We start from the raw sequence: 25,218 nt of genomic DNA, 5'->3' as shown, positions 1-25,218 counted from the left end.
AGTATGTGATAAAACTGTTCCAGCTATTTTAGGTTTACCTACATTGAAAAAATTAAACCTAATACAAAGGATTTGTACAGTAAATCCTGATTCCAATGAAAAGTTACCAGAATCTTTAAAAGGATATCAAGATTTGTTTAAAGGAACTGGGAATTTAACTGGATATACATATCATATTAAATTAAAACCAGGGGCTGTTGGTAAAATAGAACCCTGTAGGAAAATTCCACTTAGCTTGTTAAATCCATTAAAAGAGGAATTAGCAAGAATGGAAAAACATTGTATTATAAAGAAAGTTAACCAACCAACAGAATTCGTGAATTCATTAGTGGTAGTAAGGAAAAAGGATGGCAATTTAAGAGTGTGTTTAGATCCTCAGCACCTTAACCAAAATATACTGAGAGAGCATTATCACATACCAACCTTTGAAGAAATTTCATCTCAAATGACAAATGCAAAGGTCTTTAGTATTTTAGATGCAAACAAAGCATTTTGGCCTGTCAAATTCAAGTTGTGAATTTACTACATTTAACACTCCATTTGGTAGATATTGTTTTTTGAGGTTGCCATATGGACTGAGTTCATCACGAGAAGTTTTCCACAGAAGGTTTTCTAAAATTTTTAGATGACTTATTAGTTAGGGGTAAAGATAAAAAAGAACATTATTCAAGATTAAAGAAGTTGTTGAGCAGAGCCAAAGAAAAGAATGTTAAATTTAATTTAAATGTATGTAAATTTAGGCTGAATGAAGTGAAATATATGGGACATATATTTTCTAAATATGGTTTAAACCCAGATGAAGACAAAATTAAGGCTATTCTAGATATAAAACCACCAAAAAATGTGAAAGAATTAGAAACTTTCTTAGGAATGATTACATATGTTTCTAGATTCATACCTAATGCATCAGAATTGAATTAATTTTTAAGAAAACAAGTTATCTGAACTGGAATGCAACATATGAAAAAGTATTTAGAAGATTAAAAGATGTCTTAGTAAATAAACCAGTTTAACAGTATTATGATATAAAGATGCCAGTAGTTTTATCTGTAGATGCATCTCAAGAAGGATTAGGAGCAGTCTTACTGCAGAATAATTTACCAGTAGCATATGCATCTAAGGCATTAACAGATACACAAAAGAATTATGCTCAAATTGAAAAGGAAACTTTAGCTATTGTATTTGCATGTGAGAAATTTCACCAGTATATATTTGGAAAATATATTACTGTGGAAAGTGACCATAAACCACTGGAATTAATTTTCAAAAAGCCATTAAATAAATGCCCTGTAAGATTACAAAGAATGTGTATAAGATTACAGCCATATCAGTTTGAGATAAAATATAAACCAGGAAAAGAACTTTTTATAGCGGATGCATTATCAAGATCATTCACTGATAAAGGATCTGATTTCTTTGAAGGAGACATAGAAGCTCATGTTGGATTGATTGTAGAATGTATACCAATGTCTAAAGGCAAAATGGAAGTTTTTCAACTGGAAACAGAAAAAGATGGAGAACTACAAGTTTTAAGAAAATTAATTAAAACTGGATGGCCAGATGAAAAATGTATGGTTTCAGAACTGGCAAAACCATATTTTAACTTCAGAGAAGAATTATCAGAAGCAAATGGATTAATATTTAAAAATTCCTGTGTTGTTATACCTAGAAGTTTATCAAAAGATATGCTAAGCAGAATTCATTATGGTCATTTAGGAGTAGTAGAATGCATGATCAAAGCAAGAGAAATATTATATTGGCCAGGAATGTCGAAAGAAATTGAAGATTTGGTACTGAATTGTCAAACATGTTTAATTTTATTACTATTATTATTTTTTTATAAAAAGGGAGATGTTATATATGTAACTGTAACTGTATCTATTATTACCTTTAATCATAACTGTAATATAGAATAGTAGACGAGCAATGTAGAATAAACGATGTTTGTGTACATCTTGTAATCATCACTGGGCACATACCCACCATATATAAAAAAACAACACAGTAGTCGCGTGCAAAATGCCTTCATCTTCTAGTCACATGTAAAACGCCTTCGCCATCTTTGAACACATTTATTGACTTTAGCTTCTTAATATCATCAGATGAAAAAGATTCATGTTGAATAATGTTCACGATAGCTTTCTCAGCTCTTGTCAATTCATAAACTTCTAGCTCTTCTGCTTCTCTTTCCTCTTTCGGGTATTTCCTACGAATCTGTTTATCCACTCAATAATTCTCAGTACTTTCTTATACTTTGAAAAATTGCCAATGAATTGTGAAGACATATCGCTAACATTGCTTAACGAAACCATAACTGCTTTATGTTTTTCAGCATTAACCTCTTCTTCATTATCGATTGAGATAGAACGAGGCCATTCTTCTCCCGGCAATGCCAACCAAGGTGGGCCTTCCCATCATCTTGATTCAATAATTTTCTTCACAGAAAATCCTCTTGATGGCATATTGCTGGGTTTTCTGCACCCGGTATATGGTGTTGATTTTCACGATCCTGTGATCAGGCAAAATATTCTTATTAAAGTCAATGTATTAATAAAGCACTTGAGAAAGACATGCAATTAGATATATCAGTAAAGCTTACAAATACCTATGAAAAAAAAAAAAAAAAACAGAAAAACTGATTACAAATTTAGTGGGTGTTCTTCAGTTTAGAGAAATTTATGATATGCAGAACTTACCAAAAGGCACTTTCTGAGTAAAGGTGGCAAAAAGCCCATATTAAGGGAGAAAATGAATTAATTTCTATGAATAAATTCCTTCAAAGCTATAGTAGACACTACTCTCATGTTTTTGATGAACAAGAAAGTGGGTAGGTAAGTGATTGCTCTGATGTGTTCAGTGTTATTTACTACCTTAAGAATTTTATAGTAAACAGAAAACTCTAAAAGTGCAGTAGGGAAATTAGTAAATGTGCTGTAATTCTGAAATGAGTGAAAAATATGCCATATATTTTTTTCTTTCACTGAAATTAGCATGCATTTTAATTAATTTTGGGCAAGTGTATTACTGTATTCTAATATGTTTGTAATGGAAGCCATTTTGAAAGTTGTTACTTAATGAGAAATACTGAATAAAAATCTATAATTTTTGGCTTCAAAAAATAAAATGACTGAAAGTGATAAGTTTCATGATAGTTAGAACAGACAGTAAAAACGAATTTTAACAGATACTCCATGGTAGAATTTTAGAAAAGAACCAGTGTGGAGCTCCCTAAAGCACTTTTAACTGGCCTTGTCTTGTAATAAAAAAATTTCAACAGTGCATTAGTTATTATGATATATTAAGTACATATGCACTGCAAAACTATACAATATACAAATTGCTGATAGTTTTAGAAATACAAGTCTGCTAAGTTATATTCATAGCTAAATGTAAGTTTCCACTCTCATGCATGAAAATATGTTTGACAATAAAGTCCTTTTGAACATATATAATTGCAGCACTAAACAATTAAGTTTGAAAATTTTATTAGTGAAATTGTCTACGTTCTCTCTCTCTCTCTCTCTTTTTTTTTTTTTTTTTGTTTGTTTGACTATTTAGTGAACGAAGTGATGTGCTAGTTTTTATGAAATGCTTAAAACTGAGTATCATTATATGAATAAATTTTTGACTAAAGAAGATCTCAGTTCTAAAAAGATAAAGCAATGTTTGTATTGCATGTTTGTCTCCTTCCTACTCTACCCTGAATGAATGGGTGAACAATTTCACATAGATTGAGAATCCCCGGAGTATAAGTCTTATAAAAGTGGATTATGGTAGGCATTGAAATCAGAAAATAATGCTTGCATCCAGGAGGAAATATTCTGTGATTTGAAATTAAAAGTCAAGAAGATAATAACAAGGTTGAATCTGTGGATTGTTTTACACAGTCTACATCGATATCTTCACGCAAATAAATTTTCTGCAAGAAAGTTACCCCAACTTCTTTCCACAGTTCAAAAACAAAAATGTGTCAATATAAATCAAAAACAAGAATGCAGATTTAAGGAGCCTGACCATTTCCCTTTATAGCATAGATTTAGCTCCAAGTAGTTATCATCTATTCTCCAAACTCAAATGTGACCTTCATGGAAACAGATTTAATGATGATGATGGCTTGAAATTGCAGTTATAAAATATTTTGAGGGCAAACCTTCAGATTACTTTTTCAGGGGCCCAGAGCTGCTCATTAAATACTAGGAAATATGTATCGAGGTAAAAAGAGACCATAATACAGAATAAATTATTAAAGTTTTCCCTATTTTTTAGAATTATATTAGGCAAAAACTTTTAGATGTAGCAACATATGTACAGTTTAAAATGACAGTGACTTGCATATGAGTACATATAGATAAATCTGACAGATTTATAACCATATAGATTAAAAGCTAATACAGTGCTGCATAATACATATTATAAATGTGTGTGTTATGTGTGTGCATGTTTTTAAGTGGGAAAGAGTGCAGAGTAGATAACATGAGTATATGTCTTGAATTGGTAATGCTGTCTGCATGTTCATATAAATAGCTGATTACTTTTAGGCAACTGGATACATGCAAGGCCATCTTATATGAAACCCTATTTCCCCCCATAAAATACTTCCAAAAATCAAGAGTTGTCTTATATGTGTGACCTTTTATACTGGTATATGGTAGTTGCATTGATTCCTAGCCAGAAATCTGTCAGATATTTGTCATGTTTTAAATTTGCAGTTTGTTTTATACACTATAAAGTCTTTCAGAAACAATGAAGGAACAATTTTTTATACAGAAATAAGTTGCAGGAAAAAAACAAAAATGTAGAACAATTAGATGGTGTTTTGAATATATTATTTGGGGATGGAATAATATTTGATTTAATTTCTCTCTTTTTTTTGGTAATATGTAAATTTTTTTGTTTTAATAAATATATAATTTATCATAAAATATTTTTATTTTGGCATGAAATTTGATACATATGTTATGTTTCAAAAATTTTTAGTTCTAGATTTTAATTTCTTGAGATTCAGGATTTTTTCCTCTTTCTTTTAGATTGCGGTTCTGATTGCAAATGCCATTGCTCAGTCTCTTCAGCCATCCATATATGATAGCATAATACAAATTAAAAAACTTCCATATCTACCTTCCATTATTTCCACTTCATCTCAGTAAGTGGTTTTTAATACTTAGGAATCTGTTTCTTTAACAGCAGCTAACTACTTAAATATAGTTGAAATTAATTTTTGATACTTTCTTTTAGTGTCTGTGTTTCTATAAATAGATACACAGACCAAAAAACTGAGAATGAATTTATTGTGGTTATTCTTTTTAGTTTATTGCATTGCCGTAATATTAAGTGATTTAATATACTCTTATTATACCTCAGGGCTTACAACATTTACGTAGATGATATTATGGTACGTGAGATAATATATATATCAGAAGGTGCTACATATAGAGAAATTAAAGCAGTTTTGAAAGGCAACAAACGATTGCAGTCATTCCCATTGGTAGAATCTTCAGGTATTGCATTGTTCTCTTTACTTTGCTAAAGCACATGCACGACACTTTTAAATAATTCATTTCTAAATTATTTACATTGTGTGAACTAAATAGTTATTAAAAGTATAATTATTTTTTGGAAATATTGCTATATTAGGGTTACTTAGGAAAAGTCATATCTATGAGAGTTACAAAAATTTATGTTAAAATGCATTTATTGAGATTATGCACTACGAAGTTCCAAAATTTATTATTAATTAAAACTATTTCATCCAAAATTTATATTGTTTTATTTGAAGCTATTTATTCTTACTTTCAACAATCAGTTCTGTGCTTTTGTTATTTTTTAATTATAAATAAATTTTTAAATATTTGAAATTTATGTACTCTAAAATTATTTAAAAATATGAATCTTAGACTATTTTGTCAGGTACGACTTATTATGTACCATTGTATATCAATCATTTATTTTTATATGTGTATTTGTAGAGTGAGAATGATTGCAATTTCACATAAGCATTCACAAATAGAGAGAATTAATATTAAAATAATATTTATTTGTATTGTTCTGCATTTTCTTAGAATCAATGATATTACTGGGTTCTGTTCAAAGAATAGAACTTATGCGTTTATTGGAAAGGCATTTAGGTCGGGAACGCAGATTGGAAGAAGTGGCCAGAAGACAATCTGTAGATGAAGGAACGTATAAAGCTGCACAAGAACAAGAGAGAAGGATGTCCAGGTTTGAAGTGATTCCTGTTGCTGGGCATGGAAGGGTAAGAATTGGGTGTTATTTGTACCAAACCCAAATTGCTTTTTCAGTTCCTTTTTATTAACCCTTTAACTGTCAAGTTATTTTGATGATTTAGGTACACAAATTGTCAAATTTTTCCCGAGATACAGTCGGGTTTGACAAAAAGATGAAACCGAAATAAACGTCTCCCGATATATATTTGGGTATAACAGGTTTTGGGCTTCCCCGTTCCGAGAACTAGCTCACTACAGGTCGACTCTGCCTTCGGGCACGTCGTGGAGGTTCAACCTCCACTATTACCCTCTAGCAGAGCCGCGCACCGCCTGGATACGTCACCAGGCAGCACCGGTCGTCAATTGCTCCTGCCATTCGGGTATAACAATACGATGCACTCAAAAAAAATTACCCCGAGTAATACTCGGGCGTGACATTTTCGAACACCAGTGCTGTACCCGAGATTATCTCGGGCATGACAGTTAAAAGGTTAAATTTGCCTTTTTAGTTCTGCATATTTTTCTTGTTAACTTAATGTATTTACATAATTAAGTATGTTAATCTAATTGATTACTCTATTAATAATATATCAGATGGAATTTTTTTTTCCTTGAAAAACCGTGAGTAAAATTTTTTGTATGATTATGTTTTAGTCTTCATCAAGAGGCTCACCTCCACCATCTCCTCCAATGACTCCTACATCTCCAAAAAAGTCTATTTTAAAGCACTCTCCTATGCATTCTCCTTATTCAACCATCACATCTAGTATTGCACATGGTAAGGACTTTCTAATATCTTGTGAAATGATCATGATAAAACATCGTGAGAAAGAAATTGTTGTAGAAAGATCAATGTGAGGAGATATATTGTCCTACAAAATATCTTTCTAAAAAGTGTACAGTGACAAATCCTTACAGTTCCAAACACTTCTATACAAAATATTATGGTAAAAAGAAAGTGACGACAAAATTTTGTAGTTTTAAAACATCATTGTTTAAAATATCGTGGTAAAAACAACAAAGCAGACATATAATACTGTATAACAATAACATCATACAAGCATGTAATTTACACTTTGGGAATTTCAAAGTCTGAAAAAATATTCTGCTGTTATTATTGTCCTCTGTTTTAATTGCTATAATATTATTGTTAGGATTTAAATAATAGAGATTTTTCTTTATTGTAGGTTTTGGACGTTGCTTTGTTTGTGTTTTTTCAGTTTTTCCCTTTGTCTGCATATTAAGTTGTTGCATGTGGCAAAAATTAATACACTGTTTTCAAATTCTTACTCTCTATTAAGATACGTAATCAAAACTTATTCTACTATTAGTTAAAAATTAGTATGGTCTTCTAAGAAAATTTTAAAGTTAAAATCGGTTGTGATTATTAAAATACTTTTCTAATTCTTGCTACATCAGTGTAATTCATGATCATAAATCATTAAGAGAAATATTTTTAGTATTTGGTAATATAATTATTTGTTTAATAATCTTTTTCAGGAAGAAATGCTGAGAGTTAAAACGTCGAGGATTAGCTAAAATAATTTTATTTCTATTCTTATTTGATTCAGTGAGGTTTACAAACAGGAATAAATATTTCTTGACAGATATAATTCTATATGCAACAATTTAAGAATTAAAAACAGTGCAAAACAAAGGTAAACTGAATAAGTTGCTAATCTGGATGAAAAACTTGTGAGAAATTAAAACATAAAAATGTTTGCAGAAAACTGAAGTACAAGTAGTTCGCCTCTGCTAACCACTACACCATTCAAAGCAGCAGTATGTAAGTTTTATTGTTACAGTATTGGCCCTCTTTTGGAGGCTTATTTTTCCAGCGATTTTCCTTGGAAATGGCTATTACAAATTTTGTTCAATGACTAATCGTATTTTTTAGCCATTCCTCTTGCAAAACAGTGGCGATTTCTCTTTGTAATGATAGAGGGCAGAAACGTTTTCTAGGTCTGTCTTCTAGCATCTGCTAAAGAGAACCAATGGTATTGAGATCAGGGGATTTTGTAGGATGTGAAAGATGCTCAAGATGACGTTCATATTCTTCAAACCACTATGTCACCACTTTTGCAGGGTGAATAGGTGCATTGTCATCCTGATGCACAGCTGTCTTTCAGAATACGAAATTTGAACAATCATGTGAACCCAATTCATGGATAGTCCTTAGCAGTCATGTGACCATCACGAACTATCAGTGCTCTGGGAGATCTTCACTATGGCCAAAACTGTCAACATTCCGCCTCCATTCTCCTTTTTTGGGTATGAGACAGTCTAGATCATGTGCATGTAGAAAAGGCTTTTCACACATAACGATTTCTAGAATTGGGAAAGATGATGAAGATGGCTCATCACTGAACACTACACATTTTGTACTGTATGCTGCCTAAGTTTTGTGCTCATAACGGTACAAAAATCAGAATTTAATGGACCCTGATTGTCAACAGCTATGCTATAATTAGTTGCCTTACTTTGAATATTAACCATGTGAAGTTGATGAAAGGTAGTTTATGTAGAAATGGGTGATTCTGCTGTAGTATTTTACTATATGTGAATAATTATTTTTTATTAATTTTAAATGCAATGCATTAAAATTTTTTCGGATAATTTCTTTCTCCTGGCTGGATGAAGTTCCACTTTTGACAGTATAGTTCCACAGAATAGACATGAGCCTGATACTGTGGCTCTCTATACATCAGAAAGACTTACTGTCTTCGCAACTGATACACCAGCCAGAAACCACCAATAATTTATTCTGTTTTGAACTGTGATATACAGTCAAAAGTTGTTAATCCGGACTCGTCGGGACTTCGGCGATTCCGGATTATCGATTTTTCCGGATTATAGATCATCAGTTTAAATCTGGTAAGATGACATGCAAAAATTATAAAATTAAAAATATGAAACCGTAATTTATGAAATAAAGAAAAATTATGATCTAAAGGGTATCAAAATTTACAAAAAAAAAAAAAAAAAAAAAAAAAAAAAAAAAAAAAAAAGCTTAATATTTATTTGTTTACTTTATTAAACATTTCATTCAATGTAAGTTGTTTAAGTTGCTTCATTTTTTATGTGATAAAATATCCTTTTAATTCTATAAACAGACATAATTTCTTGTGCAGTTACAAAGTTCCGCTGTTCAAGTCCTATAATTGCTGTGTCGAGAATATCGACTAATTTGTCAATCGAAATTTTTTCGTTTTCAATAACCACTGTCACTTTCTTCGCAATCGGAAGCGAATTATAATGACGAGGAATTTGATTTAAATCATATCAAAGACGGAGTACATCCAGATGAAATACTACATTTAGTAAGGAATTATAAGCCAAATAAAATAAAAACATTTGCCCTGAAGATAAGGATAGTGCTGACAGATCAACTTCCAATTCATTGCGCGCCGCGGCGTGAAATTGATAAACAAAGTTTAGATAAACAAACGTTAAAGTTTAGATAAACAAAGGATATGCCTTTATCCGTTTTTGCAGCAATTCCACTTTTTGTTTAATGGACTTCGAAACATACTTTCGCTTTGTAGATCCTTTACATATTAGTAAATATATATCAGAAATTCTATTTGACATAATCGAAAGTTCAAGCTTACTTTTATAAAATTGCTCTAACAGTCTGCAAAATATAATAAGCCGAATCCAATTCGAAGATTAAGGAACAACGCAATCTGCAACATTAACTGAATTAGATAATTTTAGCTTAGCTTATACCGTCCGTTATACATTAAACGCGCATTCGTAAACGTATTTTGCGCACGCGCATATTCGCAGCCGTAAAGGTCTTACGCGCATGCGCAGAAAGTTTGTAGCTTTGAGGTCCGGATTATGGGTGTCTGAATTAACGACTTTTGACTGTATGCCCCATTTATGTCCTATAATTCTCTGATTTTAAAATCAGTGCCTCTAAAGTCATTGAAAATTCGAACGTCAAACTCTGCTGTTGTTGATAAGTTTTAAATAATTCAGGGTGTGAAATGGGAAATCCATGTGTTGGCTTGATATTGTATGTGTTGTATTTAGCAGTTTTCAGAGTCCAGGCCGTGTAGATGGGTATTTTGTAGCACAGATTAAATTGGATGAAAAGCGTCAAAGTGGAGGTCACTTATTTCAATAACCTGGCTAGTCGAATTGCTAAAAATGTTACATACATTTTATCTTGCTGAAACTGATGTTTGTGTTTGCCTGAAGTTTGTAATACAGTACATGGCACTTATTAAAATCGCTTCCATTCCAAACATGTATGAGTTAATTAGCCGGATGAGTTTAATAGATGGCGATTTGTATATTGCAAACCATATCAGTTTATTTACGCTATTTTGAAATTAATTAAAAAGAATTTTAACTATTTTTGTAATTATATTTTTGATGAAATTTTATTTTTTAAAAACAACTATTCTATCTATACTTGTTTCATATTGTCAACAACAGTTTTTCAGTTGTATTCTCAGTTTTCTAAAACTGCTGATAGCTTTCTAATCAGCAACTTTCAGTAAAAGAATTGTTCTTAAGATTTACAGTGCGTTTCTAGATTCGATTGATGATGCCATGTCATCACTTTTCTCTGTGTCATTTTTTGCTGTCAGTTTCTGATGTTCTTTTAACCCTTTATTAGTCGGTTTTTCTACACATTGTCTGAATATTCTTGGGAACTGACAAATCCTCTAAAAATGAATCCTCAGAACTTCCCTCACTGATATCTGAAACATTAGCTATAGGTTGCGATTCTTGTGAGACTTCTTTTCATAAAAGCCACATTTTCAAAAACAATTTTTAATTCTGTTTTAACTGATTGACCACCTGTATCGACTAATTATGCATGACTTCTAGCAGAGATATCAACTTGCATCCTTATCTCCTTTGAAGGGCTTGCGTCTTCATAAAATTTGATTCTGTTTATAATTTTTTAGACATTTCTTTTGAAATCATATTTGAAAGCGTTTATAATATCCTGGTCTCAAGAATGAATGCTAGAAACTGCATCTGCGGAAAAAGACATAAATATTTTTAGAAAGAGATCAGAGCTATGCGTTCTGCACAGTTATTACTTATTAATGTGTGTTCTAGTAGTGCTGTGTAATGCAGTCCACGTTCGTCTGTATTATAAATTTCTTGTGACTTTTCATAAAATGTCTTTTATGCAGTTATCAGCTGCATGATGATCCACTTCTTCCTTTTCACCTTGTAATTTCTGATGAACAATGTTAGATTTCTCTTTCTCTGTTTGGTAAGTCATATGTCAGCTGATGTAAAATTCTGTCCTAGCATTTAGCGAATTATTGGAGAAAGTTCTATAAATAGAAATTTTTTTTAGCTTTATAACTTCAAAATGTACTAGAAGAGTAATTTCAACATCTCATGAGTTTCTGTTTTTTTTTCCCTTTGGTGCTTTCTTGAGACATTCGCAATTTTTTTATTTTTTCATTAATTATGATTCCTTATTTAAGTAAACTGAACAGTGCTGATCGCGAAATTCCCAATTTAAATGTAGTTTTTCTCTGGCTTCAGTTACCAAGAACATTCAAATCGTTCAACAATTTGACCATTTCTATCAGGCTTAAGCCTTTTCACTTGGCATTTCAACATGTTACAAGTAAAAAGCACAGAGGAAATTAAAAAAAATCTCTTCCAGTGATTTATTCAAACGTAACGTTTCTAGACAACAGAAAGATTGACTTTTGTTTAGTTGTTCTGCTACTTTACGTTTACAAACATGACCAATGGCGTACTTGTTTTTTTTTCTTCCATCCGTAGTCGCCACAAGCTTTCCATTCAAAGACTCTTAATGTATAGTAATGCTTAGATGTATTTCATGAACTTTTTTTATAATTCCACAGAGATTTCTTAAAGTTTCACAGAGAGTTCCCAAATATTTTGAATGTGGAAAACTTAAAAGATCCACTTTCACATCCCATGAGCTAGAATTTAAGAAGGAACTCTATCTCTCTCTCTGATTTACAATGCCTCTAGATGTTTATTTTTGTTAACGTTAAGATATGGAAATTCTGCTTCTTTGAAATCTAGTGTAGATAAAAAAACTTTGTAAACAGTTTCTCACAGGCACAGGGACCAGGATAGGAAAATTTCGGTCAAACTGGCATTTTGTTAAAGCACAACGTATCTGAATGATAAAACCACAGTCCACAATATATTAAATGGATGAACTGCGAAAGCTTTGATAGGTAGAAGTAGGATATTCTGACACTGAAGAATCAATCTTTTGCCATTCTGAGTTTAATAAGCGACGGTACATTTGTTGTTAATATTCTAATATACACACAATACAAAAATGAGGACAGTGCATGTTATGTAAAGTGCACATTATCATCAAAATATAAATAATGAGCACTGGTGGACGTTCGAGTTAGTCTCCGACCGGGATGTTAGCCGTACGGAGTTTAGATGCTAGCTCGTCAGAAGATACTATGGCTATGACAATGAGATAGGTACTGATTAACTGACCAAATGTAGCTTGGAACTTATTAAAAGATGGCAGTACACTATGATTTGCAGAAGTCTTGAGCACGCGAGTCACTTTGAGAAATCGGGGAGAGGCAAAACTATAACGGCGTTGTAGGCACAAAATTAAATTGCAGCTAGGGATAAGCTTATGCAGGACATATCATTTAAAAATATGAGCAGTTGATAAACAAATAATCAAATTGGAAATATAGATCTTAATACTGAATTATGCATAGAGTTAAATCAACACCATTAAGTATGGGGAAAGTGTGCTGCTGTATTCTTATTGCTGCAGGAAACTTACATTTTGGAAGTGTCTGAGGCAGGCTGCATATGACTTGATATGGCTGAGTAAGGTAGTGGCACAATATGTAATGACTGAGGCAAATTTACTTTGTGCAGATCTGGTGCTGCTAATGTTAGTGGCCTACACTGACAAGTTTGTGAAAGCTGGTTTTATAAGGTGGTATTCTGAGGTCTGTGAGCTGTCAAATACATAATAGTCCGCTTTTCCTTCCCTACCACACACGCAAAAGTCTGTGAGACTGCGCCGGAAGCTGTACAGATATGCTGGGAATGAACCATATTCAGAGAAGTATTATGTCGGTAAAGCGGAGTTGCCACGTAACTCTGTTGCTGCTTTTGGAAAGAGGAATGCACTGCGACCCATGGTAGTTGTGAGTCATCTCTTCTGCCACTTTTTGAGCATGTGCTCCTAAGTGGTCCGCTTGAGATATGATGCTGGAAAGTTCAAATCACTTCATTTTGGACGTTGTTTGCTGCCTGCTTCACCAGATCGTCAGCTAGTTCATTTCTGGTGATACCCTTGTGGGCTGGAACTCAGCATAGAATATGACGGTTAGGAGTATAAAATTTTCAACAACAGGTGGCGAATATCATGCACTAATGGGCTTCTGCTACTTGAGCCGGAAATAACACAACAGTATATTTTCTTTTTCTTAAAATGAGTATGAAATTTTTACTTATTTAGTGTTCTTATCACTGTTCAAACTTTTCTGTCAAAGTAAAATTGTTATTTTTATTAATTCTTTTTAGGGGGATTCTCCTGAGTTTTGTTAAACTTACTAATGCTTCCTCTGCTGTTGGGACTGTTACTTCTAAATTTGAATAACGTAATGAAGCTTGATTTATTGTAAACTTTATAATTAAAGTGCGTCTGTTATGTAGATAAAGATAAATAGTCGCTTGACATTCCATAAAATAATTTTTACATCTTTCTTTAAAGTAAAATGTAATAAAGCAAATGTTGATTTTTATACTATCAATGCCTTGGTGAGCAAAATAGTTTAATTCGAAATTTCTCATTGCTGAAAAATTTCTTCTCAGTGGTATTTTATTGTATCTTACTACTTATGGATATATAAGTGATATATATAGCTTACAGTGCTTGCACCCGAGCCGATGCAGCTGCAGTGGGAGACAGATTTTTCGGAGGCAGCAAAATTTAGAGCCTTTAGGAGGGCAGAATCTAGGAATAGGAGAGATTGTACCGGGTTGCGGACAGCCTTTCGCTGGTCCTGGTTGCGTATAATCTTATATTCAATGAGTTTTTGGTTTATTAAATGTGATCCGTGCTACATTTGCTGCACTTGAGTCTCTCTCTCTATATATATATATATAATTGTAATAATAGCAAGGAACCTACGGAGCAGTGTTGATGCGTAATAGCTATATAGGATAGATCGTAGATTCATATTGATGAGGAAGAATTCTGATTGCGTAGTATGCTAATATGTTATGTTCAAAATATGTAAAAAACGTAGCAGTCGATACGGTTTTAATTGCATTTTTATTTGCAACTAACTTTTGTGGCCACAATCGCTTGGCACTCTAATCGTGCCTATTCACAGAACATTTACATTTTTGATATTATTGCGATAGCAAGCAAGGCAACGAAATCACATCCTAGCAGGATAGAGAGCGAAGCTGAAGTGCGTAGTTATGCAATATGGAAGCACACGAGGAGAAAAGTTTTGGTTTGACTTAAAAGTTTCAGTTCCCAATTATTACATCATCAGCCCTGCGCAGCCCATGCAAAATGGAATGATTTAGAAATGACCAGAGAAGTTATTACGATTTTAAGAACAGAGAGGGAGAATTAAGTTTTACCGTTAGTTTAAATTATGATTTTGATTCACATATTGTTTATCTTACATACATATAGTATTATAGAAAAGTTTTTACAACAAAAATATCTCAAAACCATTTCAGCGCAAATTGCTGCTGAAAAATTAATTATAGACTAAAAAAGTAATAAATTCTGAACCAACTCCACAAAAACATGAAAGAAATTAAATTTAAAACCAGTGCTATCTCAAAATTCCCCAATAAAAACGTAAAAACTCAGTGTTTTTAAATTAGAAAAAGATTTGGAAAAAATTAGAAAAAAATTTGGAAGCAATAGAAATACATAAAAAAGGAAAGGAAAAATAATGCAATTAAAAGATTCAACGTTATGAAGAGGAGGTAGATCAGATCTCAGTTGAATTTCATTTCTTAGGAAAGCCACTGTGTTTCTGTTCATCCAAAATTAGCTGATGAACCATTTTTAATTATTTATTATAGTTCATCCGAAAATTCTGAACGCCTCCTCTAAATAGCCGCCTTCCTTTCATATGAAATAACACTACAAAATGCAAATTTAAATTAAATAAATTCCTGTTTTCTAATAAAGCAATAGTAATGTATACAATTTACTAACATTAATATTCAAATTAAACCGCAATATTTTACAAAATGTAGAGAAAGAACTTAAGTCATATTTACTAAAAAGAATTATTTAGTACAAAAAATCTCTGTTATTTGTTTCATTTATTAATACAATTCAATTTCAGACTCCAGATTACGAGCTGCTTTTGAAGCAATATTTCGGAAAGCTTTGACTTTGCAAGATGCAAATCCAAGTGAGAAGGTAAAAAATTTCTGTCAAAAAAAAGTTATTTTTGGAGGGATGTTATTTTGTAGAAATTTTATTAGATGTTTCATACAGACATCCAAGTTCTGTGATAATTGTGTTTTAGTTATTTCAATTATTTACATTTGAAGCATTGTATAAGTTATATGTTAAAACAAATTTTTTGTCTGGAATTAATTGAAATATATTTCTTTTCAGTCAGATAGTGGACCTCCTACTCCAAATATTCAGAAAAGAGTGCAATTGGTATGTCTACAATGTATTTAAATCTTTTACATTGATCTGTATTTTAAATTTTTAAAGTTCTATTGATTTTTTTTTTGAATGATGCAGCTATCAATTCCCACACGATTTATCTTCGAAATTTTTGATAAACTCTTCAACTAATGTATTGAAAAATGGCATATTTAGGCATATTAGGTTTATTGAAAAATGGCATATCTTATAGAGACATTTGTTATTTTTGAATGCTATAGAAATGAAAAATGAGCAATGCCCTCTTTGGGACTCGAAGCTGGACCTCTTGAATACGCGCTGATTGGGCTACCATTACACCACGAAGGCATGCAGAAAGGAGGGAGAAAATACCTTATAATCTTAAACAATTTATTTTAGTTATCTAATTCAGGCTTAAAATATTAATCGTATAAAGCAAGCCTTTAGATTATGGCAATGTTGGGCATATGGGAATTTCTGTGATTTATACGCGGGAATGTATGGAAAAATAAGAAACGTGTTTTTTTAAAGCCAATTTAGCCAATTTTTAGAGCAGTCTCCCCCAACAAAAAAATGCGGATCAAATTTCGTGCGATCAAAATTATCCGAGATATCATTAAGTATAATTTTTAGTCATTTTATATAAATATCGTTTTAGACAGCTACGTATATAAATTTTCTAATGCAAATGTTTTTAAATGTGTCTTTGACGTCAGATAAACAGTTATATAAAACGTGTTACAAATTTCGAATAGTAAAAATACGAATATTTTACCTGACGTAATTTACTTATACGAGACTGATATGCTTGCCATTTTTTGCTCGTTTAGGATAATGTTTCGATGCAAAATGCACAGCTAGCCATTAAAATTGCTACGCCATGAAAGGAAGCACCTAGCAGAATCATATTTGTTTTGCAAATGCATTTTGATGGAAGAATGAAATGATTAAAGTTTCAGATGATTTTGAAGTGCAAAAATCAGTAACCCGAGCACCTGTTTTTAGCAACAATAGCAGCTGTCACATAGCTAGGCATGGAGTCGAACAGACTTTGCATGGAAATTTTGTACCTTTTATCTACCTTCTGTACAGAAAGTAGAAAAAAAGTACATTATTATTATTTTTTTCCCGATCAGAATTCAAGTACTGCCTGGGATTTCTCTCTGGTATTTGTGTGTGAATTTTTATATTCTTTATTTGCCATGTGGCTTTAATTCTCCACCAGAGTTCATCTGTCGTATTGGCTGGCGGATGTTGTCCTGACATTCTGTCTCTCTCACTCTGTTGTCTTTCTTGTCTTGGACACGTTTAGAAATGAAAAGAGATCGCCAAGGCAAGAGTCGAAAATATTGTGCATTGAGGTGTTACCACCGAAACAACATCGGTGAAGAACTGAAACGCATATAGTACATATTCTTTAGTGGGGCGACGGAGATTCCGAAAATATCGCATAGCCGTGAGCATTGAAATCTGAATAATATAACTTGGTTTGTCAACGTTAGGGTATGCGGATTAGAGGTGAACGGTATGTGAATCTAGTGATGCCTGATGCCATTGTGGTGATGGCGATAAGGAGCGCGCCTTGCGCCCTCCGATAAGTGTGGCAACCCTAGAGGAGAAGTTTCTTACGAGTAGCGAGCAGAGCGAAACAGGCAGGCTGTCGGGGAGTATGCGCGATGTTCCTAAATAAAGTTTAATTTTTATTGTGCACTATGTCTTGTTAATATTATATTAATGCAGTAAGAACATAATCTGTGATATGGAATTCGAGGATTGGTGGTAAAAACATAACAGGAAATCACCATAATGGTAACCTGGACTGTGTTAAATCGTATGAACAGTTCTCAAGCACTTTCGGTTTTGACTACAAGCCATCACTCAAGATCTCCAAACCAGAAGTAATGGATTACATCGGTTTTCATCCTCCGAATCACAGATGAGTAGTAATTATAGATCATTTTATAATTCTGTTTTCTACTTATCATTTAATTTCATTTTCTTTAGTTAAATTTTTCCTTTTATTTTGGCTTAAAAACCTTGCACAATGTCTGATGTTTATGCCGTCCAAATTCCGGTTTATAACCGATCAGACCCATCTTTATGGTTTATTATGTGTGAAAGTACTTTTGCTCTTGCCACCCCCAAACCTATCACAGAATCCATTACTAAATATAATTATGTAGTTTCTCATCTTCCTCCAGATATCGCATCACTAGTACGGGATTTACTTATGAAACCAGATCCTATTGATCCATATACAAAGCTTAAAACTGAGTTAATAAATCGTGCAGGAGAATCTTCTCAGCAAGAAATTCGCCAATTATTATCTGGAGAGGAATTAGGCTCTCGAAAACCTTCCGATTTGCTTAGAAATATGAAACGTCGAGCAGAATCTTTAAATGTTCCTGATAACTTAATGTTAGAATTATTCCTTCAACGTTTGCCTTCGACTGTTCAGTCTATTTTGGCAGCGGTGTCCAATTTAACTGTAGATAAAGCTGCAGAAATTGCCGACAGAATTTTAGAAGTAAATCCAACCCCAGGGACTTGTGCCGTTTCTCGCACAGTCGATCAGTCTCTTGAGGATAAATTATTTAAACAAATAGAAAAATTAAACAAACGTATTGATCGCATTTCTCTTTCTCGTGGTCGCTCGCCAAATCGCGGAGATCGCAATAAGGAAAGAAGCAATTCCAAAAGGAGAGATTATTCTGTTTGCTGGTATCATAGACGTTTTGGGAAAAAGTGTAGAGATGACAAATGTACAAAACCTTGTTCATGGCAGGGAAACGAAACCAGCAAAGAATAGAGGCGACTTATTCTTTGCCTCAAGTTTCACGTCGCCTGTTCGTTCGTGACCGTAGAACAAACCTTTCATTCTTGGTCGATACCGGCTCTGACGTGTCCTTACTTCCAGCAAATAATTCTCAAAAACGGAATTCGTCCCAACAAACACTTTTCGCTGCTAATTCTTCTACTATTCATGTTTATGGTCAAAAAACACTTTCTTTGGATTTCAAATTAAGACGACAGTTTACATGGACTTTTCTTATAGCAAATGTTAGTACACCCATTCTTGGAGCAGATTTTCTCCATTTCTTTGAATTGGTGCCTGATCTCAGAAACAAATGTCTCAAAGATTTAAAAACGCATTTTAAAACCGTCGGTTGCGTAAAAAATGCAAGCATTTATTCAGTAAAAACTGTATTTAGTGATACACCATATCACAAAATTTTAAAAGAATTTCCTTCAGTTACTAGATTTCAGATCCTAACCAACCTGTTAAACATAACACCGTTCATTATATCATAACTAAAGGTCCACCTGTGGTTGCAAAACCTCGTCGGTTAGCTCCGGATCGCTTAAAAATAGCAAAACAAGAATTTCAAACTATGATGCAATTGGGGCATTTGAGACCTTCGAGCAGCAATTATGCATCCCCACTTCACATGGTTCCAAAAAAGGGAAGTCTGGAATGGAGACCTGTAGGAGATTATCGAGCATTGAACGCTCAAACGATAAAAGACAAATACCCTATTCCATGCTTAGCCGATTTTACTGCTGCATTGCACGGTACTAAAATTTTTAGTCATGTCGACCTGATTAAGGCATACCATCAAATACCAATTAACCCAGCCGACATCCACAAAACCGCCATATGCACACCATTCGGTTTATTCGAAAGTACCCGTATGCAATTCGGCTTATGCAATGCATCCGCGACTTTTCAACGTTTTATAGATGAAGTCACGCGGGATTTAGAAGGCGTTTACGCTTTTGTCGATGATTTGCTCATAGCCTCTAAAGATTCTGAGGAACATTGCAGGCATTTGAAAGCTTTATTTTCCAAACTTCAGGAATATGGACTTTGCATAAATGTTTCAAAATGCACCTTTGGTCAAACATCTATTGATTTCTTAGGTTTTCACCTTAGTGAAAACGGAATTGAACCTCTTCCTGACAAAGTCAAATGTATTTTAGATTTTCCTCAACCTACCACTCTCACTCAGCTTCGCCGATTTTTAGGCATGTTTAACTTTTATAGATGTTTCATACCTAAAGCAGCACATATTCTTTCTCCTTTAATAAAATTGTTAGAAGGCTATATTAATAAAAAGAAATCTCGTTCTCGTGTTCAGGATTCATCCCCACAATTAAATTGGAACGAGAATGCTGAACAAGCCTTTATTGCTGCCAAAAATGCCATTGCTCAGGCTACCCTTTTGAGACACCCTATTCCCGGAGCCCAGCTAAGCATCTGGGTAGATGCCTCAGACGTCGCAATAGGCGGCACACTTATGCAGTTGTCTCAACAAACATGGGAACCTATAGCATTTTTCTCTATGAAACTCAATAAAAGTCAACAGAAATGGTCCGCGTACGATAGGGAATTATTTTCTATTTATTCTGCAATTAAGAAATTCCGACACATGTTAGAGGGCAGAAATTTTATAATTTATACGGATCAAAAACCGTTAATATACGCTTTTAAACAGAACCCTCATAAATGTTCACCTCGACAATTGCGACATTTAGATTTTATTTCTCAGTACTCTACTGATATTAGGTATGTGCAAGGTTCAAAAAACGTCGTTGCTGACGCTCTTTCAAGAATCGAAATTGATTCCATAACAAAATCTCCATTTTTGGATTTTAAAAAATTTGCGGAAGCTCAAAGGCATGATCCGGAGGTACAAGACCTTCTCAAAAACAACACATCATCTTTGAAACTGGAATTTAAACCGTGCCAATATTCTGATGGTAATATTCTTTGTGACATATCAACGGACATTCCTCGTCCATTTGTTCCGAATTCCTTTCGCAGACTCATCTTTAATCATCTGCATAATCTGTCACATCCAGGAATTGCAGCTACTACGAAGCTTATTTGTTCTCGTTATGTATGGCCTGATATGAAACGTCATATCAAAAATTGGGTGAAATCCTGTGAATCTTGCGAAAAATCGAAAATTACTAGGCATACTAAAGCACCACTGGGCACATTCTCTCTTCCTGATGCACGTTTTTCAGAAATCCATATGGATATCGTCGGACCGTTACCTCCATCAGAAGGCAATGTGTACCTTTTGACTCTAATAGATAGATTCTCCAGATGGCCTGAAGCCATTCCCATCCCGGATATGAAAACGGAAACCATTTGCAGAGCCATCTTCAACTGTTGGATATCTCGTTTTGGCTGCCCATCGATCATAACAACAGACCAAGGTTCTCAAATGAGATCCGCACTTTTTGCAGAATTCACGCGCATTTTGGGTACGAACAGAATCACAACAACAGCCTATCATCCAATGTCAAACGGCATTGTTGAACGATTTCATCGACATTTAAAATCTTTTCTCAAGGCTCACGAGACCAATAACTGGACTGAAACACTACCAGTTGTTATGCTTGGTATTCGGACAGCCGTAAAGGAAGATCTACAGTCATCTTGTGCTGAACTGGTGTACGGCACAACTCTCAAGCTGCCTAGTGATATGATAACGTCATCTAAGATATCTCCGTATGACACACAATTTATCACGAATCTTCGGCATAGAATGCAACAGTTGAATCCAATAGCAACATCTGCACATTGCCAAGAAAAATGTTACGTAAGTGCTACCTTAAAGTCGTGTACGCATGTATACTTACGTGTCGATCGAGTAAAGCCACCTCTGTGCCAACCATATACAGGTCCGCATAAAGTCCTTTCTAGAACAGACAAAACTTTCACAATTGATGTTAACGGTCTGAAATCTACTGTGTCTATAGACCGTGTGAAACCAGCCTATTTGCTTTCGGACTCTAATTTGCCTGAACTAAAAACAAATAAAGACTTAAAGACAGTTCAGCAGAATAAATCTGCAAACGAACTCTCTAAGACACAAACTGTCACCAGATCGGGAAGACATGTTCACTTCCCTAAGAAACTTGCTTCTTACATAACAATTTAAAACATTTTTTTTAAATTCATATCTTAACATATTTCTTGTTATTTCATGTTTATTATATGTGTCAATACCTTGTTATATATTGAATTGCATTTTGATCTTTTCTAATTTTATATTCTAATTTTGTAATCATGTAAAAATACCCGACAGTACGGATACTCTGAGATAATTTCATAACCTATGTCGTTCCTTTGAATAGCCATTAAAGGAACTGGGGGGAAACTCTGTGGTGATGGCGATAAGGAGCGCGCCTTGCGCCCTCCGATAAGTGTGGCAACCCTAGAGGAGAAGTTTCTTACGAGTAGCGAGCAGAGCGAAACAGGCAGGCTGTCGGGGAGTATGCGCGAAGTTCCTAAATAAAGTTTAATTTTTATTGTGCACTATGTCTTGTTAATATTATATTAATGCAGTAAGAACATAATCTGTGATATGGAATTCGAGGATTGGTGGTAAAAACATAACAGGAAATCTCCATACCATCAATACGAGTGCTGAGACGTCACCATGAAGATAAATCCCAGCTCGGACGGCCTGCCGTCTAATTCCCTGCAACTGAAGAAAATTCTTATGTCAAAATTTCTCAATTACACATACCGTATAAGAGTATTTGTTGAGCTTCACCTATAATGGCGCAGCTATTTCGCCTTAAATTTTTATTACTATCGCCTTAGGGCTTAAAAAACTTCCAAACGACGCATTCAAAGTCGGAGACCGACTATATGCTGCGACCTCCATGAAACTATCTGATCTGACGAGTGCTGGGCCAATATGACAATGAAGAATGCAAGGCTTCGACGTTTGTTTCTCTAAGCGCTTCCATAAATGGGTACGAAGGTGTAAGCAAAAGCCTATAAGTCATCAGAAAAAAAGTCAAGTTATCAGGTTCAATGTTCCGTCTTACTTTCTTCGGGAACATGCAAGGACCTGACTCGGAACAGAGAGCTTACTAAAGCTATGTTCAATAACTGTGGGAAGTAGACAGGATACACAAGAAGGGTATACAAAACCCTTTATTTTTCTCTATTTACAATACCTTCCGTACTTCGGAATAGAAAGACCCACCACTTGTGGTCTAAACGTAAAAATATAAAAATAAAACTAAACTCTAATTTAACTTTAAAATAATAAACGTGGAAGATTGGCCTTATATTAACAGGAAGCCGTATGTAGTACAGAGAACTGTGAACACTACAATACGTTTAAAGTTATCAAGAGGATTAAACCTCTGGCCTGGAAGGCAACCAGCAACTGAGTAAAACTTCTAAGGTAAGCGGCCTGCGTCGACTAACTGCTTCCTCTCTCTCGCTTGCAAAAAGCCACAACTTAAATACTTGGCGTTCGCCAGACAAACTTTGCATAAATACTTTAACGCTTATAATTCTGGCCGGAAGCAGAAAATAAGAAGTGATAGTAAAGATTTAAAATAAAATAAACGTTAGTAAAACTTAAGATCCTTACATACTTCCCGCCAGAGTTAATTAGTTTGAAACTGAGGTCTACAACGACCTTGTTGAAAACTTTTAGCTCTAGAATCTAACGCGAGGCCAATCTTTTACAATCATAACTTAGCTAGAAACTAGAAAATTTAAAAGAAAGAAATTTGTTTTTACAATAGCAGCTCCCAGGATACGCAATTTTTTCATCTGTACTGCATCTACACAGGAGCTTTTATTCAAATCTGGTTCCTTCCAGAGATCTGGAAGGAAAACTAGTTTAATGAAATGTTACACAATGAAATGGCAAGTAACATGTATAATTATATTTCTCTTAACATTCTTATTTCATTCATGACTATTTTAATTATCTCTCCCCGTGCTCTCTGACATGTGTTGTAAAAGAACACCAAACACGAATGTGTTTATGTCTATGTGTTCAACACTTCCTCCTACAATCAAAGTACTAACGTGTTAACAATTCAACATACCAAGACCTCGTAACACACCCTAACTTCAACTCTAAACCCTGAGGTACTATTCTGAAAGTGGCTAACTCTGAAGTGTAGCGTCAGAGAGCCTAACTACATTCATTCAACCTTTAACACATATTCACCATGATTTAGTCTTTTTACAGTCACACAAATAACAAATTTTTAACATTACTTTCACTTTTACCATATCACGGTATTTCTTAACATTTGAAATAACAGTTCACATTGTATATAAGAACATATTAACATGCCGTTAATTTTACGCATTTGACAACATACATTAGTAGTACATTGTTAACTTCTATTCTTTTCAAAGCAAGTGCCAATTCTTTCTACATTGAAATACTACATTTCAAAAAGTCTTTCAGACTAAAACTTCTTTCTTGCCAGAAAGTTTTAAATAAAATTTATACAATTTATCGCTATTATACATCAACTTTAGTTTTACGCGTGAGTAATTGAAAAACATAATACCAAAATCGGTAACAACTCATTTCTCGCCCTTTTGGCGATAAAGGTAGACCTCGCATGAGGTAAAACTTCTTGAAATCTGCCACTTGCAGTAAGAATGAAAGATTAACTTAAGTTTGCAAAGTAACATAAAATTTTACTTATCTTTGTGATATTCGGACATTCTTTTCTGAGCCCAGTCCCGGAAAGTAGCGTAGATTGTTGTTTGATTTATCCTCCTTCGTGTGCGGGCTCGCCCTTCAGTGCCTTCCTCTAGAAGCTTTCTTTTTTTTCCAGTTCGGTCACCCTTGAATACCTTCTTTTTCGCCTCTGCCTGTGGTCTTGGCCGTTTGATGGCAGCTGGTCTTGGCGGAACCGGGAAACTTCTTTCGCGTTCCTGCTCGGACCTCGTTGCTGGCCGTTCAAATTTTCCTTGTAACTTTTCCTCCGCCGCTGATGGCCCTTCCGCAGTTCGGCGACATTTGCTGCGGAGAGTCCTGTCGGATGAGTAGATCTTCCGTTTTAGAGCCCGGTTATAGTTGCCGTCATTTCTCCTGGCTCTTTGCATACGTCGTCCTTCTCCCGTCTTCATTCTGGGGGTGTTCGTGAGCTCTCTTTTCTGGACGGTGGAACGGCTTCTTTTTCTTGTTACCTTCAATTTTCCCGCGGGGAAACTTTCTTTTCACTTGCTCCTGCCTCTTAATGGCTTGCCCTTGTACTTGTCGTTGTTCCACCTCTGGAGCTTGTGCCTGCGGTGTCTGCCGTGCCGGATCCTGCAAAAGATCTGAAAAGATTTGCATTTTATTACGATCGAAGTAGGGCTTAATTTGATCAATGTTTGCGGAGCAGGTTTCACCATTTCTGGCTTTTAACACTACTACAGCGTGAGTTATTTTTTCTATGACATATGGTCCTTCAAATCGTGGAAAAAATTTGGCAGTTTTATCTTCTGGTGCTGAAGAAAGTGAATGCTTCATTTTTAAAACTTCATCCCCTACTTTATAAGTTACTCCCCGTCGTTTCAAGTCATAATATAGC

At 34.2% G+C, this 25,218-nt stretch overlaps 1 protein-coding gene across 1 annotated transcript in view; it reads left to right on the top strand.

Annotated features, from left to right (window-relative positions):
- Positions 1–25,218, top strand: part of LOC118184277 (chloride channel protein 2-like) — a 266,024-nt gene that overhangs the window by 137,578 nt on the left and 103,228 nt on the right. Inside the window, exons 16-21 of the mRNA XM_085809271.1 lie at positions 5,028–5,143; positions 5,362–5,498; positions 6,060–6,253; positions 6,879–7,002; positions 15,557–15,633; positions 15,835–15,882. Of these exons, the coding sequence (XP_085665397.1) occupies positions 5,028–5,143; positions 5,362–5,498; positions 6,060–6,253; positions 6,879–7,002; positions 15,557–15,633; positions 15,835–15,882 (696 nt within the window). The remainder of the gene's footprint in view (positions 1–5,027; positions 5,144–5,361; positions 5,499–6,059; positions 6,254–6,878; positions 7,003–15,556; positions 15,634–15,834; positions 15,883–25,218) is intronic.

Source organism: Stegodyphus dumicola, chromosome X2, assembly GCF_044657685.1.
Source record: "Stegodyphus dumicola isolate Sdum_Otavi_A_Nest chromosome X2, ASM4465768v1".
NCBI classification, from domain to species: Eukaryota; Metazoa; Arthropoda; class Arachnida; order Araneae; family Eresidae; genus Stegodyphus; species Stegodyphus dumicola.
This window is presented reverse-complemented; position numbering and strand designations above follow the sequence as displayed.